Source organism: Henckelia pumila, chromosome 4 (genome assembly GCF_033568475.1).
Source record: "Henckelia pumila isolate YLH828 chromosome 4, ASM3356847v2, whole genome shotgun sequence".
Classification (NCBI taxonomy): Eukaryota; Viridiplantae; Streptophyta; class Magnoliopsida; order Lamiales; family Gesneriaceae; genus Henckelia; species Henckelia pumila.
In genome coordinates, this window is record NC_133123.1 from 67342344 (window position 1) to 67359163 (window position 16820).

The window sequence follows — 16820 nt, forward strand, 5'->3', positions numbered from 1 at the left end:
TGGAAAAAGATATTTTTCGACCTCGTGATGAGCAAGAAGAACTACTTGGTCCAGAAGTATCATATCTTAGTGCAATTGGTGCATTGATGTATCTTGCTAATAGTACTAGACCGAACATATCATTTGCTGTAAATTTGTTGGCAAGATATAGTTCTTCTCCTACACGAAGGCATTGGAATGGAGTTAAACATTTATTTAGATATCTTCAGGGCACTCATGATTTGGGTTTATTTTACTCTAATGCTTGTAATTTGCAATTGATTGGTTATGCAGATGCTGGGTATCTATCTGATCCACATAAAGAAAAATCACAAACTGGGTACTTATTTACTTATGGTGGAACAGCTATATCTTGGAGATCTACGAAGCAAACCATGGTCGCTACCTCATCAAATCATGCAGAAATACTTGCAATCCATGAAGCTAGTCGAGAATGTGTTTGGTTGAGATCGATGATTCATCATATTAAAGAGGAATGCGGCTTGTCTTCTACTAAAAACTTGGCTACAATACTCTACGAAGACAATGCGGCTTGTATTGCTCAACTGAAAGATGGATACATCAAAGGTGAGAGGACAAAGCATATATCCCCCAAGTTCTTTTTCACCCATGATTTGCAAAAGAAAGGTGATATTGAAGTTCAACAAATTCGCTCAAGTGATAACCTTGCCGATCTTTTCACAAAATCATTGCCCACATCAACTTTTGAGAAATTGGTGTACAAAATCGGAATGCGGCGACTTAGAGATTTCAAGTGATGTTCGCAACAGGGGGAGTTAATCCAAACTGCACTCTTTTTCCCTAGTCCATGATTTTTCCCAAGTGATTTTTCATGACAAGGTTTTTAACGAGGCAGTTTAGCAATAATGAGGGATGTTGTACTCTTTTTCCTTCACTAGATTTTTATCCCATTGGGTTTTTCCTAGTAAGGTTTTAACGAGGCACATCCGTCGAATGACATCCAAGGGAGAGTGTTACAATATTATGGATGTCAAAAATTTGGGTGATCGAACAAATCTTCAAGAGATGGTAAAGAATCAAGATAATATCAATTCCTTGTAATTGCATAGTTACCATACTCGAAAATTTCTTGTACCTATAAATAAGTCACTTATGTAATACTTTTGATATATTGAATTTACTTGTTTTCTTTGCATATTCTTTGGTTAATTTCTCCTTTATTTTATAACATTTTTAAAATTATTTATAATTGTCCATTATTTTTTGAGAGGTTATAATTGTCCATTATTATTGCCACACAATAGTGAAATTAAAACCATACAAGACCATACCATTTCGGAAAAATTTTAAAGAATATAAAACTATATAAGAACGGTGGATTTAATTCGTAGCTTCGTAAAACATCCACAATTCAATCAAAAAAATTTAAAAAAAATCCACATTTACCTTTTGCCGCAGAAAGTAACTCGATCAATTAAACATCAATTTTTACCAAAAGAATGTTACTGCCGACAAGTAAACTATACACCCAAAAATGAGAACAACTATACATTAAGCTATTTTACATTCTGCTTCCTTGAGAGATGTTCAAGATGCAGTCACGAGAACCCCTCCTTAGGCGGTGCAAGCGACCAAATACCCGTCTCGAATGCAAATTACATGATCCAAAAATAATATACAGATGGGTGTATATTAACACTAGTGTTAGAGAAAACCATAAACCCGTGCTTCTATTTCCTGTGAGAACTTTGACCTTTACAAACCTAAAGATTGGAAATCGAGATGGAACCATGATGTCGCTGTGAGAAGATATGATGTTAAAATCAATACGATTCAGGCTGAACTGGCATCTTTTCGTGTATATCCGTCACAATATCACGCAACTCGGGAAAAACAGAGATGAGAATAAGTTCCAGTATTCCATATCCAAGTTGCTTTAAACAGATCGTAGACTGCAGAGAATAAAAGGAGAAGGAAAACGTACTTAACATCACAAAGGGAAAATGAGAGAAAATACAACCAGATTCTGGTAAAATGCAATATTAGTTTTCAACAATAACAGGATGCCTCAAGGTTTAGGCTGTAGTAAAGTTTTAAGTGTTGAGCTGAGAGAGAGCGGGAAGGGTATCTGCTTTTTGTTACCTGAAGGAAGTAGTATACGTCCCTTGCACAACGTCTGTACTGTTTCTGCCCGATCAAGCTGACCAGAGTGGTCGGAGCACCATCTGCCATGAGGGAGACAATTAGATTTTGGTATTGATGAGAAATCTTCACCGGTATTCAGAAGAGCAACATAAGGTTCACCTCTGATCCTCTGTTTCTACACCGATATGAAAAAATGTAGCAATTAGATAGCAATACTCACCAAATATCAATTTTTTCAAATCACTAGCTCTTCGAGCAGCTTCAAGCTGTTGCTCAAAAGACCCTGGTTGAGCGACCCTTCTACCATTTTGTTTTCGAGTATTTTGCCAAGATCCCTGGTTAGTTTGACTGTCATTTAAAAGACTCTGAGTGCGCAGTCTCAAAAAGAAAGTTCCATCAGGCCAGAGAACCTATTCAGAAGATAATAGTCAGGAAAAGGAAGGTAACAACTCCACCAAAGAAGTCAATATATGCAAGTGTATCTCAGATATTTCAGTGAATAATAAATGTTGAGTTACAGAGGAAGAGAATCTTTGCTGACCTACATTACCAACTATAGTTTAAAAAATGGAATCATTCATAGCCGACCAAATTATCAGGTAAAAAATGCAAAAAATAAAACATCAAAACACTTAATTATGTCATTTTGGCATATGAATTTCTGGAACATAAATGCACTAGGTTATTAACCTTCCATGACGTTAAAGGCAGTGGGATCAAAACATACAAACAAAACCACAGTACAGGTTTGAGTGAAAAAGCCTCCTCAAAGTAAACTTTTTCAGCCAGATACCTACCTTCGCTGCCAAAACAAAAGGCACGGATCTAGATAAATGGACTGGCTTTGCTGGGGGTTTCCATTCTACACAGTCGATGATATTACCATTGAACAAATGTATTGGCGGAAGAACGATCGAAGATCCTGTTATTGAGGAAGAACAGATGTATTGGATGATGCTAATCTTAAGGAAGGGGGTATTGTTACAAGCCTGGGGCCTAAGGAGATTAGTGGGCCAGACCAAGACTCTGGATACATAACGATATCAAAGGATCTGGAAATAGGGAGAGGAATAGATGGCCAGGTACGTGGGGAAAAATAGAACGAGGGAAAATCTGAGGAGAGGGTTATGTATTATCTTCACAACAGTTTCGTTGTTTTGTGGTTAGCTTTGAGCTACGGGGAAGTAGGAATAGTTTCATTACTGCATCATACGGATTATTTACTTTTCAGAATCAAACATATCATTAACTTACTCTAAGGTTCAGATTTACTTGTGTTTTTGTGTGTGTTTAAGCATGATGGTTGCAACAAAGTAGCAGTTAAACAATCTTCAGGTTAATAAATTACTCCCTCTCTTGCTTATTTATGTTTTCACTTTTCACACAGGTTAAGAAAATTATTATAAAAACAAATTTTACGGAGGAAATTCCGTTTTATCCTTAATTAATGAGTGATTTAATATGATATAAAAACTTGTTGGAAATAACTAATATATTTAATGAATAGGGATAAACCGGTAAAAAATAGAGAAAACGATACTAAGATATTAGACTAAATATATGGACTGATGAAAAAAGAAATGTAATCTTTATATTTGAAACGGATGAAGTATTAGATAAGAAGACTCATAACTCACATTGTGAACCCATCGAATTCCTTGAGCAATGACCTCCTCTCTACGGAGCCACTGTATTTGCCTTGACAGCCAGTCATCAATGGCATCCTCCATGACCAACTGCAATATTTGCTTGGAAATCCAAAAAACCTGTCTCCTACAATTATAAAATAAAAAAAAGTATGTGGTCAAGGTATGATCTGCATATGAAGGCATGCTCTTTACGGTAAAATCACAAGTAAATTAACAATTTTGTCAGTTATAAGAAAAATATCTTCGGAGAGAGAGAAATCAACAAGGATCAGTATCACTTTGTTTGAAATGATGGAAGAATGCCCCAACTGCATGAGAGCAATTCGCTAATTTGCTTTTAAACTATATATTTCATATTTGGAATATTCACGAGGTTTGGAGAATTCAAGAAATTTGGCTCAGGGAAAGTATCACTACGAAGTAAGGCTGAAGAGGCACAATGATCAGTCTATCCCCATCATTCAAACTTGATGGGCTTCCAGTCCTTTAGAAGCTCACTTTTTCTACACTATACTGCATAAACAAAATTCATTTCTGGGTAAGAAATCTAATTACTTTGCACAAGGACAAATCATCTACAGATTCATTAAGCTTGGTTAAACTCTCAGATGCAGGACGAGGTCCCTCCGCTTAGACAAATATAAGTCCATCCATTCCATTGGTTTGAAACCTCATCTAACTGGATACAAAGTTAGGGTTAAAAACAACAAGGATAGTTAAATAGAGTGAAACATATCTATGATCATGCATGTTTTAGCAGTTAAAACAAGCATGATCATAGATATGTATCACTCTATTTAACTATCCTTGTTGTTTTTCACCACGAACTTTATATCCAGTTGGATGAGGTTTCCAACCAATGGAATGGATGGACTTATATTTGTCAGTTAAAACAAGTTGGTTCAGTTACAAGTAAAAATCCCGAAAGAAAATGAACAAAAAGAACAGGCATGAAATAAGTTTAGTGGGAAATTGAGAAAGCATGCATCCATCTGTAATACGGAAAGACAGCAATAAAGAGCTGCATCGCAGTGGAAGGCCAAGCTTATTTATATAAATTGAATTTATTTCATCAAGAGTAACACCTGCAAAGTATTCACGGGAACAAATGATAATACAAATACCATATTTTGAGAAACGTAATTTCGCATTTCAATGGAAGACGCAAAGCAAGTTTATAATATAAATGTATGAACAGCATCACCTTAGCCAGCCTCTTCTCTTGAGCTGAAATATGTTATCAACTAAATTCAGAACTGGAACACTTAAATTTGGTGGTGTCCACTGCAATACAAATATAGCTTCAATCAGAGAATTCATAAGAAACGTGCTAAAAATGTGTGTAGAGAAATACAAAGAGGCAATAGGTGCCAAGTAAATAGCGGAAGCAAAAATTCAAACAGGTAAGTTTCAACTAAATGACCCAGGGAAAAACAGGATAATAAGTGCGAAGGATCGATGAACCAAGAGGAATCAGAGGGAAGAAAAGTAGGCTACTAAACACTCAATACCTCAGGAGGAACTGCTGTTGGATCATCCAGGGGAAAAGACATTAAGGCTAAGCTTGATTCCTGATATTTGCTCTCACAGCTTGTTGCAGGCTTCATCTTTACCCCACGTGTTTCATCAAAATTGACCTCTTCCCCGGATTTAACAACCCTTGGTGGAAAACCCTGTGAATTTAATTCATTGTCTGAATGCCACCCATTAGCTTGGGCGGAAGATTCTAATTCCCGTTGCCCCTGGTTTGCATTATAACCTTCCTCGTTATCAGAAAAACTGTTAATTGATTCAGAGGTACTTTCCCGCCTAGCCAATTTATTTAAATCATCAGCATTCCAGGACAAGTTTCTGCTTGTAACAGAAGATGTTTCATGAAAAGAGGAAGGTGAGCCAACAACTTTCTTCATCAGGCCATCAGAAACCCCTTTGAATTGGCGTACAATATCGTCAACAGCATCATCCACGTTAACTGTTTTTTGACAAGTGATATCTCATACTAATCAGTTTTTTCCAGATATAATCGAGCCAGCTTTTAAAATAGAAGGGTCATAAGACAGAGCTTAGGCCGTCCAGCAAATATAAGAGCCTGATTGTTTATAATCACCACATAAACTTCTAAATATAATTTTTTTTCAAGGTGGTGAAATCTAAATCCACAGTGACACCTCAATTACAACTTCCAGGACCAAAACTCTGCAGATTAAGAAGTATATGGGCAAACAGTTAGTAAGGCCGGAGGATTTGTGACACTTGAACCTTCTACCACATCATGAAAACTCCAGTGAAATAACCAGGAGCAGTTGATTGAAGTTAAACAACAAGAATGATTGTATTCACAAAGAATAAAGCCAACATAAAGGTTGGCCAGCCATCATAAAAAAGGTAACAAAATGTACAGCAAGATTCAGGAAAGAAGGTTTACGAAGGAAAAAAGATCAAAGATTGCAAAGCATAAATCAAACTTGGAATTTACATAGAAAGGAAATAATATAAAAAGGTTATAATTTTTCTAACTGATTCAATATGACCAGGCTTTTGTGTAATATGCAATTGAGGAATTTATTTTGAGTAATCAAGCGACAAGCACCTAGGTTGCTGAAGGTCACGACTCTAGCTTCAATAACCAAGTTGAAGTGTCATATCAAGACAACCAACCAAGGTACCACATATCTGCATGCTGAAGTGATTCAAACCAACAAAAAGTAGAAACAAAAAGACAATCCGAGAACAGAAGATGCATACCTGCGAGAGTCCTCATTGCAGAAGATGATTTTCCAAATGAGTAATTCTTCAGAGATAAAAGTAACCACAAATTAATCAAGACACAAAGGTACATATTATTTTCTTAAGTTCTTAACAAGAAGCCTAATGCACACCTTAGAGGAAGCACTTAAAAAATCCCACACTTCATGTTGCTCAGCAACATTGGCAATTGACAGGAGATCCTGGCAAAGAGTTAATAGTTAAAACAGCAACAAATATGAAGTAATAGGAAATGGCACCCAACAAAGTGTCGGGCAATCATACTTGAAGATACTTGTCAAGCTGAATGCAGCGCTGATGAACAAAAGAATCCTCCGTACTTGAAGAAAATATCCTTTTGGGAGGTAAATGCAATGTATAGTTAGGAATGTCCTTAAGATGTTTGTGCAATCTCTCAAAATTCCGATATCTGCAAACAGCAACACAAAATAAGTATCAAGTGAACCATTATAAAAAGAAATGAGTTGTCCGGATCTAATTAGAAACTCTTGTTCAGTGGAATGAAAGATGATCAACGAGTTGGAATCTTTTATTCAACTGGATGAACAAACATTACCTTCTTTTCACAAACCAAGTATTATTGTCAGCATCAGTCACAGCAATTGAGTAAACTGCAAAGGAGTTCGAGCCAAGTTTCTCAAAGTATGCTCCAACAACCTGCAGAATAGAATCAAGGTTTGTCGATCAACTTAAGGCACTTAAAAACATCAGATGACACTAAGCAAAGGTGTCCATATATTGTAAGACTCTAACTCGAGCTTCATTTTAAGTAGCTGATCGTGCAAATGCAGGCAAAAAAAAAGCCATCGACAACATGTGTTTTGTCAGTAAAATTCTAGTAAATCATTCAAACATGTTTTACACTTACAAGATAAAAGCAATAGTAAAAAAAGTAAACCCAGTTGTCTTACTCGACATTTTAGCTTCGGAACATGCAGCCCTTCACCATGAATTACGACATCTGAAATACTCTTCCTGCTGTGTATACTAAGCTTCTTAGCATCTGCACTGTAGTATTCTGAAATGACGGATGCAGTACCTACACTAGTAAGTGTATCCTCGAGTCTAGGATGAATGTGTAAATCAGAAGTGCTGTTTGATCGTTTAAGTTTATTCCTATTTTCATGGGAAGCAACAGCAGCAGTTTCTTGCAGCTCCTCAATTGTAGATCTCTCCTTTAAGAAAACTTCCTGATCAAGGTCTTTTGAAGTGCCAAAGGTCGCAAGCCTAGAATTGGTAGGTTGATTATCTTGTTGAGGCCTGGTAGGTAGTTTCCTATAATTCTTAACTTCTGCTTCGATTGATGTTTTAGGCTTCTGTACTGGTATGTGCGCAAACAATTGTTTTCGTGGCACTGTCATGGTTAATGAGCCAGTACCTTCAGAAGCCTGAGGTCGTGGAGCAACCTTTTTTTGGAGTTTCTTTTTATAGTTTCTTCCAATGGTCCACATGTTTTCAAGATTTTCAGGCATCAGGACTTCTGTTCTTCTCTGGTTTGCTGCATCAAATGCTTTTGCCCATTCAGCAGGCGGTGGATGTAAAGGCACATCCTGAATGTTACTAGTGAAGAAATTTCCTGAGGCATTGGATTTTAGTGCCTTCTCATTATCAAATTGGGACAAGGACAAATCAGTTCCTCCAACGCCAGAAGGAACACATTTTTTCACATTAGATTCACCGCTTTGGTAATGTTCTCTGACAACAGCTTGATCACGGTTATGACTCTCAACCTTAGATGATTGATTAGCAACAATATCCTCATCATTATAGGCAAGTATAATATACTCAAACAACTCATTAATATACCTGGATAAAAGATTAGGAATAATTAGATTCCATAACAGTGATGTCCAGAGACAACAATTTGAAATGCCATATAAAATGATTATTTAGAAAAGAAGATTCCTGAAAGCATTCACAAAAAACTCCAATGCACAGCATCACAATAAGTAAATTATGAAAAACAGAGTGACTTTTGACTAAAATGATACATAAATTAGGAATAAAAGAATAATCATGAAACCCTCTTATGGTACATATTACACAAGGAAGCAAGATCAAACTTGTTATGATGTCCTACTAAACCCCACATTTTCCTTGAATAAGCATTCTAGGCCATCAAATTGGTCAACAACTAATCTTTCCACCAAACACTTACATAACGAAAGAACATGTGCAACATCAAGTGGCCATCTGATTCCGCACAGTTGCTAACCATGATCCAACCCAAAAAAATGGAACTTCATAAAGAGAGCATAAAATAACTAGTTTAGGATATAAAAAGTAAAATTACTGGCATCTCACCCGGGGCTTGCAAAATCCATTATTGGCTGTACAACCAAAGAAGTCAAAAGCTCGCGAGCAATGCACCGAACTAAAGGGCACTGTGCTTCCCTTGGTCTTAGCACAACAGCTAAAAGGCCTCCCATGAGCCGCTGAAGAAACTATACACACAGAAGCAATAGATCTCATGAACGTCAATCAGGGGAGGGAAAAAAAAAAAAGAGATTGAGCAAACAATTTGTTTCTGAATCAGAACACTTCTACACCTTGTACTCACACTCTGGAGATATCAAAGCCGGATGAAGTTCCTTAGAGGCCAGAAGATGGTGTTTCAACCTCTCATCCCGTTCTTCAGAGGACAATGTTCCCATAACATCCACACCAATAGAAGCTTGGTTTCTTCTAAAAAGATCGAGGTGATCTCCAACCAGATCTACCACATCCCTGGAGAAAGGAGAAACAAGGGTCAATTGCTAGAACGCGTTTTCGATAGTACAAACACACGGTAAAAATAAAATATACCTTGTTAACAGGTCAACAAGGTTTACTTCTTTGATTCTTCCAGATATTTCACCAAGGACATCCATTATTATCCCACGGATAAGCTCTGGTGCCTCTTTGTCAGGTGTAATATCGGAATACCACAAATCTATCACAAAATCATGCAAAATTTGGTTGATAAAATCTTCAATAGCAGCCTCTACAACAGGAGAATCTATTTTTCTCTTCCATTTTTGAGCAGGGGGTAGGATACTTAGGCGGGAATCATTCACAGACAGCTGCTTTTTTTCTAAGTGGGATAAATAGGACAATGGTCTGGTGTTCTGAACCTTCCACCGGAATTCTACCTCATTAAGCAGTAATCGTAATCCAGAAACCAAGAGTACGGCTATTGGAATATTCATCAACATTGATTTGCTAGTGTCTGCAAAAAAAATGCATACAATTTAGCATACCGACTGGTATCAGAGAAAAAAACAAATAGAAAAATAGAAAACTTGCAGAAAGAAATTCCAAGGAAACACATTCTTAAAAAAAAATTCATAAAGTTGAAATGCTCCTATGATTTCTCATTTACTGTTCACAGATGATAGTCTTATTTTTGGGCCCACGGACGATGCAAATTGCTCCACAATCAGGGAGATTCTACTGTGATATGCTCAGATCTCTGGGCAAGTGGTCAATCTTGATAAATTTTGTATCACCTTTAGTCCTAACTCCTAACTTATCTCCTACTGCCAAGGCGCATGTCTTCCAACTGCTTGGAATGCCACAGACTGAATCCCGTGAGAAGTATTTGGGGCTGCCTGCCTTTGCAGGCCATAGTAAAAATCGCATGTATGATGGTGTCAGAGAACGATTATGCCACAAGCTCCAAGGATGGAAACGCCAATTATTCTCAGTAGGTGGTAGGGAGATTCTTATCAAAGCAGTCGCTCAAGCCACAACCACCTACACTATGTCGGTCTTCAAATGTCAACGAATGCAAGGGCTCTTTCGAGGTTTTGGTGGGGAGACAAAGGTGACAAAAACAGTTCACATTGGAGAAAGATGTGTCAACCGAAATTCCGAGGAGGTTTGGGCTTCCGTGATCTGGTTAGTTTTAATCAAGCTCTTTTGGCCAAACAAGCTTGGCGTCTGGTGTCCCACTCTGATTCACTACTGGCTAGGCTTTTCAAAGCAAAGTATTTTCCGCATTCTTCTTTTTTGTTTGCTGGCACAGGCCATAATCCCTCTTATGCTTGGCACAGTCTTTTTATGGGGTCGGGATCTATTGAAAAAAGGCATACAATGGAGGCTAGGTTCAGGTACACAAGTGAAAGTTTTTCATGATCCTTGGCTCTTGCGACCTCTGAAGTTTGCTCCCATCACTACCCCGACAGCTCGAAATACGAATCTGCGTGTTTCTGATCTACTCACTCATACCGGTGAATGGAATTGGGATCAAATTCAGGAACATCTTTAGCCGATCGATCATAATGAACTTCGGCTATCGGCTATCCACATGAAAGAGACATTCTCATTTGGCACTATAGTAAGTCTGCCATGTACACAGTCAAGAATGGTTATCATCTAGCAATGAACAACGGTGAAGAAAATAGTACCGGTCTGCATAAGGGGCTGTCTTCAGTGTATCGTAAGCTGTGGTGTCTTCACATTCCTGCGAAGATCAAGATTCATTTATGGCGAGCTTTACACACTTCCAGGTAGAGCAAACTTATTTTCCAGGAGAATTCTAATTGATCCGTGTTGCCCTTCATGCCAATCTTTTCCAGAAAATAATTTCCATGCTCTGTGGTATTGTTGAATGGCCAAAGAGGTGTGGTTCCTCTCGGCTCTTTGGCCCCTCTTAGCGCCGTTTAAGGGATCTCATTTGCTTGCTCTGTGGGAATGGGTTCTTATCAATGGCCGCCAGAAGATTGGACTGCTTTTACTATGATATCTTGGAGTTTATGAAAGGACCAAAATCAATTTGTTTTTAATGCACGACGATATGATGCCAAAGGAATCCTAGACCGTGCTAACTTCTTATGGGCTGCATTTGCATCTTGCAAATGCCAGCAGCGCCCTTCTGCACCTATCTCTCGCCGGCCATCAGACTCGGTGGAGTAAGTCCCCATGCAGATGTATCAAAATCAACATGGATGCAGCTTTTAGACCGAATTTTCAGCACTTTGGCATTGGTGTTGTGCTTCGAGATGCGGAGGGGGTGGTAGTTTCTTCACTGTCTCGTTCTTATCCTGGCTCTTTTACTCCTCATTTGGCTGAGCTAATGGCAGTTCGGGACTCGTTCGCACTTAATCACCATGTGTCTCACTGTATCTTTGAAACGGATGCTGCTAATGTGATTCACCAAATTTCAGTCTACTCTCCTTTTGCACAAGAACATTTGATTTTGCAGTCTATCCGGTATTTGCTTCAGAGGTTCTCATCTGCGGTTCTCCAACATTGCCCAAGAGATGCTAATTGTGTAGCCCATGCTTTGGCTTCTAAGGCCTTGTTTAGTGGTAGTTCTTTTGTTTACACTGAATCTAGCCCTGTGGTTATGGACCCTTTTGTACTCAGAGATCAGCGTTGATGTTGTGTATATAAGGTCTTGATTCAAAAAAGAAAAAAAAATCTTGTCCCTAATATAAATATGGTTCAGTTGCATTACAAATAGCAGTCACATTTCCTTTGATTTAACTGTTTCAGCTGAATTATCATAAACACACTGTGATCAACAAGTCTTCCTCATAAGGCAAAGTACCACAAAACCAAAACCTTCCAGTAAGGCCAGGTGCCATAGCTGAAGCAGTAGAAAGGGACTGGTCTGATGGAATAATTAAGCGCATTCTTATATTATAACACAAAATGTCGTATAACCACCGGCAGCACCACACAGTTTAGGTACATTAAGAATGTTAAAAATTATACGGATGTTAATCCCCCCTACGATAACACCACAAACAATCCCATCCTTTCTTTTGGTTAATAATCCCCTAATTGCGTGCACATGCATAATCATAGGATGAGCATCATACCACAAGTAAAGTTTAAAACCCAAAATAGAAGTACAAAGCAAATTTCATTCTTTAAACAATAGATTATCATCATACTCGCAGTAAAGCAACTAAAACAAGAAAGAGGAAAAGGAAAGTGAGAATTACGTGTCAAGAAGTAAGATACTCCAAATATACAGAGAATCCACCACACAGTTCGAAGCTTAGCTTCTTCGATCAGATCCTGTACACTCTCCATTGCCTTCTTCATCATTAACGAAGACCTTGTCGACAATTTCTTATCTTGGAACTAGAAAACCTGATCAAATTGACCATTCATAAAGGAAAAGGAATCAAATTCCGCCGTCTCCACGAAACACAAATAAAATCTAATAACAAAATCGGCGTTCTTCCGTGGTTTCTGGAGTTAAAAAATTCAACACATTCAGCTAAAAATATTCTCAAAATTATGATCGTGCCTCAGTTCGAAATTCTGGGTTTTTTGGGTGAATTTGCCTTGAGAGGAGACATAACTAAAAGCGTGGAATTCAACACGTTACCGCACTCTTACTCCGCCTTCTTGTTGTCCTATGGTAACGAATTGACATAATTACCCTCAGACGGGCCTTTTTTAATTTTTTTATTTTTTTAAATATATTTGGATATATAAAAAAAATTTACAAAGAATCTGTTATAATTTATCTGTCTTACATAGAATTGCGTTTAAACTTTTATGAAAAATCACCTAATCTAAATTTTGATGTAATCTCTGGGATTTTTATATATTCAATCATGTACCCAGCGATAGTGCTATAAATTGTGCTTTATGGGTAGCTTTAGGAATTTCTATTATATATATATATTTTTTAAATTATATGGTCAATCATTATATAATATAAGACAATTCAACAATGTAAGTGGAGCTCTAATGTGGAATTATACGTTATGAACTATGTCATATTATCCTTGAAAAAAAAAAAAGAAAGAAAGACTGTGTCGCCTTGAGAAGGAAAGGTTGATAGGTTATCTGTCGATTATTTTGTAAAATAGTCATTAAATAAATAATATATTTGAAGTTCTAAGTATATTGGACAATAGCTCTTTCCTAGCAAATAATTGGAATAGGGAGAGAGAACAAATAAATTAATGATGTAAAAAAAACAAAACAACAAAATTAACGAAAACAACAACTCGAATTTATTTTTTTAAAAAAATTTAGCCAAAATCTTAAAATTTAAACCAAATAAATGAAGCCCCTGAAATACAGAATTAACATCAGTGGATAACAAAATATTACAAGCTAACAACATAAATTCTAAGATTTTCTCAATACCAATGCAAAAGAAATCTGAGAAAAGAACATCAACCTCTATTTTTAGTGTTTTTTTTTAATTAATAATCCATTCAGAAAAATATGGAGAAATATAAGCAAGGCCTTCTAAATTCAGTGCATAGAATTCACGCAAACCTCCAAAATCTTGAGGTGAAAATGCTCCAAAAAATATGCTTCACCAACCTCATGCATCTTCCCTCTTACCCTCCATATATTCACCATTGTTTCTTCTTGTTTGTCTTTACAATTAGCGGCCTTGGGCTTGTCCTAGGGGGTAGGCAATGGCGAACCCTCGGAAAAAAATGGCTTTCGGCTGCTTTCTCTTTGTTTTTTCTTTTCTCTCCTCTTCGTTTTCTTATGCATCAACTGATCTTCAAGCAGCACATGTTGCAAGTCGCCAGCTTTTACATTTGGCGAGAGGGGAAGATCTTCTTCTTGAGTATGAGTTTCCGGTTGATTCAGGGGCCACTTTCCCGAATTCTAGGCTAAAAAAAGCTTATGTTGCCCTCCAGGAATGGAAGAAGGCCATTTATTCTGATCCATTTAACTTTACGTGTAATTGGGAGGGAGCGGATGTGTGCGCGTACAAGGGTGTCTTTTGCGAGCAGGCATTGGATGATTCTAATGACACTGTGGTCGCCGGGGTCGACTTGAACCATGCAGACATCGCTGGGCATCTTCCCGAAGCTCTTGGGTACTTATCAGACATTAGTCTTCTACATATAAACTCAAACCGGTTTTGTGGGATCGTGCCACCGTCAATCAAGCAAATGAAGCTTCTCCACGAGCTCGATTTAAGCAACAATCGGTTCGTGGGACCTTTTCCGGATGTTGTGTTGGAACTTCCCAACCTCAAGTACCTTGATCTAAGGTTCAATGATTTTGAAGGGGAATTGCCAAAAGAATTATTCGAAAAAGACCTCGATGCCATTTTCTTGAACAACAACAGGTTTCATTCTAACATCCCCGAGAATCTAGGCAACTCCCCGGCTTCTGTGGTGGTGATCTCCAACAACAAGTTGAAGGGATGCATTCCACAAAGCATTGGAAACATGGCAGGCATGTTGGACGAATTTATCGCATCCAAAAACGATCTTTCTGGATGTTTGCCTGAAGAAATTACCCTTCTGAACACTACCACAGTTTTTGACATTAGTGGTAACAAGTTCGTGGGCGACCTTCCACAAGGCATGGAATACATGCAAGGCCTCGAAATCTTAGACGTTGAAAAGAACATGCTTAGGGGTAAGGTGCCTGAAAGTATTTGCACTTTGCCAAGTTTGAAGAATTTTACATTCTCTTTGAACTACTTTGATACAAAGGATCCACAATGTTATCCCGGCGTCATACCCGAGCTTGTGGTGTATGGAAAGAAAAATTGTTTTGCTGGAGAACGGCAACAGAGATCGGAAGATGACTGCTACAAAACTTTGAAAGAAGTGGTGGATTGCAGCTCTACAGGATGCAGGCCTTCTAATGATGGTCAAGGGGCAAAGCCGAAGATCCCAAAAAATCATGGTCCTTCAAAATCAAGCCCCAATAAAGAAACTCCCAGGGAAAATCCACCAACGGCAAAACCTGGTTCTAGCCCATCTGTACCAAAGTCACAACCAACAAATCCTAAACCAAAGTTTTCCCAGTCACCACCGATTCCACAGGTTCATAAACCAGGGCACTCAAACCCACCAAAGGCTTCGATTCCACCTCCCACAGTGAGACCACATAAGGTTCCGAAACATACTCCAATTCCGACTTCTCCTAAACCAGAGAAACCGATTCCACATACAATTGGTGGATCTTACACATCACCTCCACCACCACTTATCTTCTCACCCCCACCAACTCCAGTTTTCTCCCCTCAACAGCCAGTGCACTCACCTCCACCATCCCATAGAAACTCGTCGCCGCCTCCTGTTTTCTCCCCTCCACCTCCAGTATACTCACCACCACCATCAGCTCCAGTTGTCTCACCTCCACCTCCAGTACACTCACCACCACCACGTCCCATACACTCACCTCCTCCACCACCTCCCACCGTCTCTCCTCCTCCACCTCCAGTGTACTCACCACCTCCACCACCTCCCACGGTCTCCCCTCCTCCACCTCCAGTGTACTCACCGCCGCCACCACCTCCCACCGTCTCTCCTCCTCCACCTCCAGTGTACTCACCGCCGCCACCACCTCCCATTTTCTCTCCTCCACCTCCAGTGTACTCACCACCACCACCGCCTGTTCACTCCCCACCTCCTCCACCAGTGTACTCCCCTCCCCCGCCCCCTATTTTCTCTCCACCACCACCACCAGTTTTCTCACCCCCACCTCCCGTCCAATCACCACCACCATTGTTCTCTCCACCACCGCCACCAACACCTCAACCATCACCACCTCCTCCAGTTTTCAAACCAATCATTCTCCCACCACACTTGGGGGCTAGCTATGCATCGCCACCACCACCAGTCATCCAAGGATATTAAGGAGTACTATATATTCATCAATCATGTTTGATCCATACGTGTCAGTAATCCAAAAATATCTTTCCAAACTATCACTTTGTAAGATTTGTGTTTTCGTTTTTTTAGTTGCAAATCAGTTGGATCATTCTTATGTAGCAATTTATACGCATCTAGTACATTAATTTGTCATTCATCATTAATTTGCATTGCAGTTTGTTGAATTGCCTAGCTAGCTATCATTGAACTCCTTGGGTTTTGTACTTCAACTAGCTTTTTCTTGCAGAAACAAAAAAAATCGAGATGATCTTGTAGTAAAAGTAGTAATTTTAAATTTCAAATATCGTTTTACTATGTTTTTTTTCGCCCACAAAATGTCGAACATTTATAGTATTTTATAAGAACAATCTCCCAATTAATTTTGTGTTTAACTTGAAATAATTTGTATATGTAATGACTATAGTTATATATTCTCATAACAAAATTCTCACTCTAATAAGAATATATAAAATGTCTGTTTAATTGAGATGTAACTGATAAAGAGATAATGAATTTGTTTTTTTAAGGCAAATTGACATTGTTTGAAACATTAGTAAATTGTATGTGTTTCGCATACAAGAAAATATTATTTGAAATAAATTTCGTCAAGCCATTCGAATGAAAGTGAATACTCTTTTTTTTAAAAAAATAAAATTAACAATTGTATTAAAAATTTTTGTAGATAACACTTTATAATTTTTGTTGGAACATA

General features: G+C 38.2%; 2 protein-coding genes across 2 annotated transcripts; one reads left to right on the forward strand and one right to left on the reverse strand.

Moving 5' to 3' along the window:
• Positions 1 to 1382: 1382 nt before the first annotated feature.
• Positions 1383 to 12818, reverse strand: LOC140863801 (uncharacterized). Its single transcript, XM_073267477.1, has 15 exons — positions 12455 to 12818; positions 9327 to 9729; positions 9071 to 9248; positions 8826 to 8965; positions 7433 to 8327; positions 7078 to 7178; positions 6786 to 6930; positions 6635 to 6703; positions 6501 to 6546; positions 5267 to 5727; positions 4960 to 5039; positions 3744 to 3879; positions 2327 to 2516; positions 2104 to 2186; positions 1383 to 1913 (listed from the first exon to the last, which is right to left on the reverse strand). Exons 1-15 carry the CDS (start codon positions 12558 to 12560, stop codon positions 1785 to 1787), a joined length of 3162 nt encoding a protein of 1053 aa, XP_073123578.1. The 5' UTR covers positions 12561 to 12818; the 3' UTR covers positions 1383 to 1784.
• A 1028-nt stretch (positions 12819 to 13846) lies between these two features.
• On the forward strand, positions 13847 to 16366 carry LOC140865598 (pollen-specific leucine-rich repeat extensin-like protein 4). Its single transcript, XM_073270278.1, has one exon. It carries the CDS (start codon positions 13901 to 13903, stop codon positions 16091 to 16093), a length of 2193 nt encoding a protein of 730 aa, XP_073126379.1. The 5' UTR covers positions 13847 to 13900; the 3' UTR covers positions 16094 to 16366.
• The last annotated feature ends 454 nt before the right edge of the window (positions 16367 to 16820 follow it).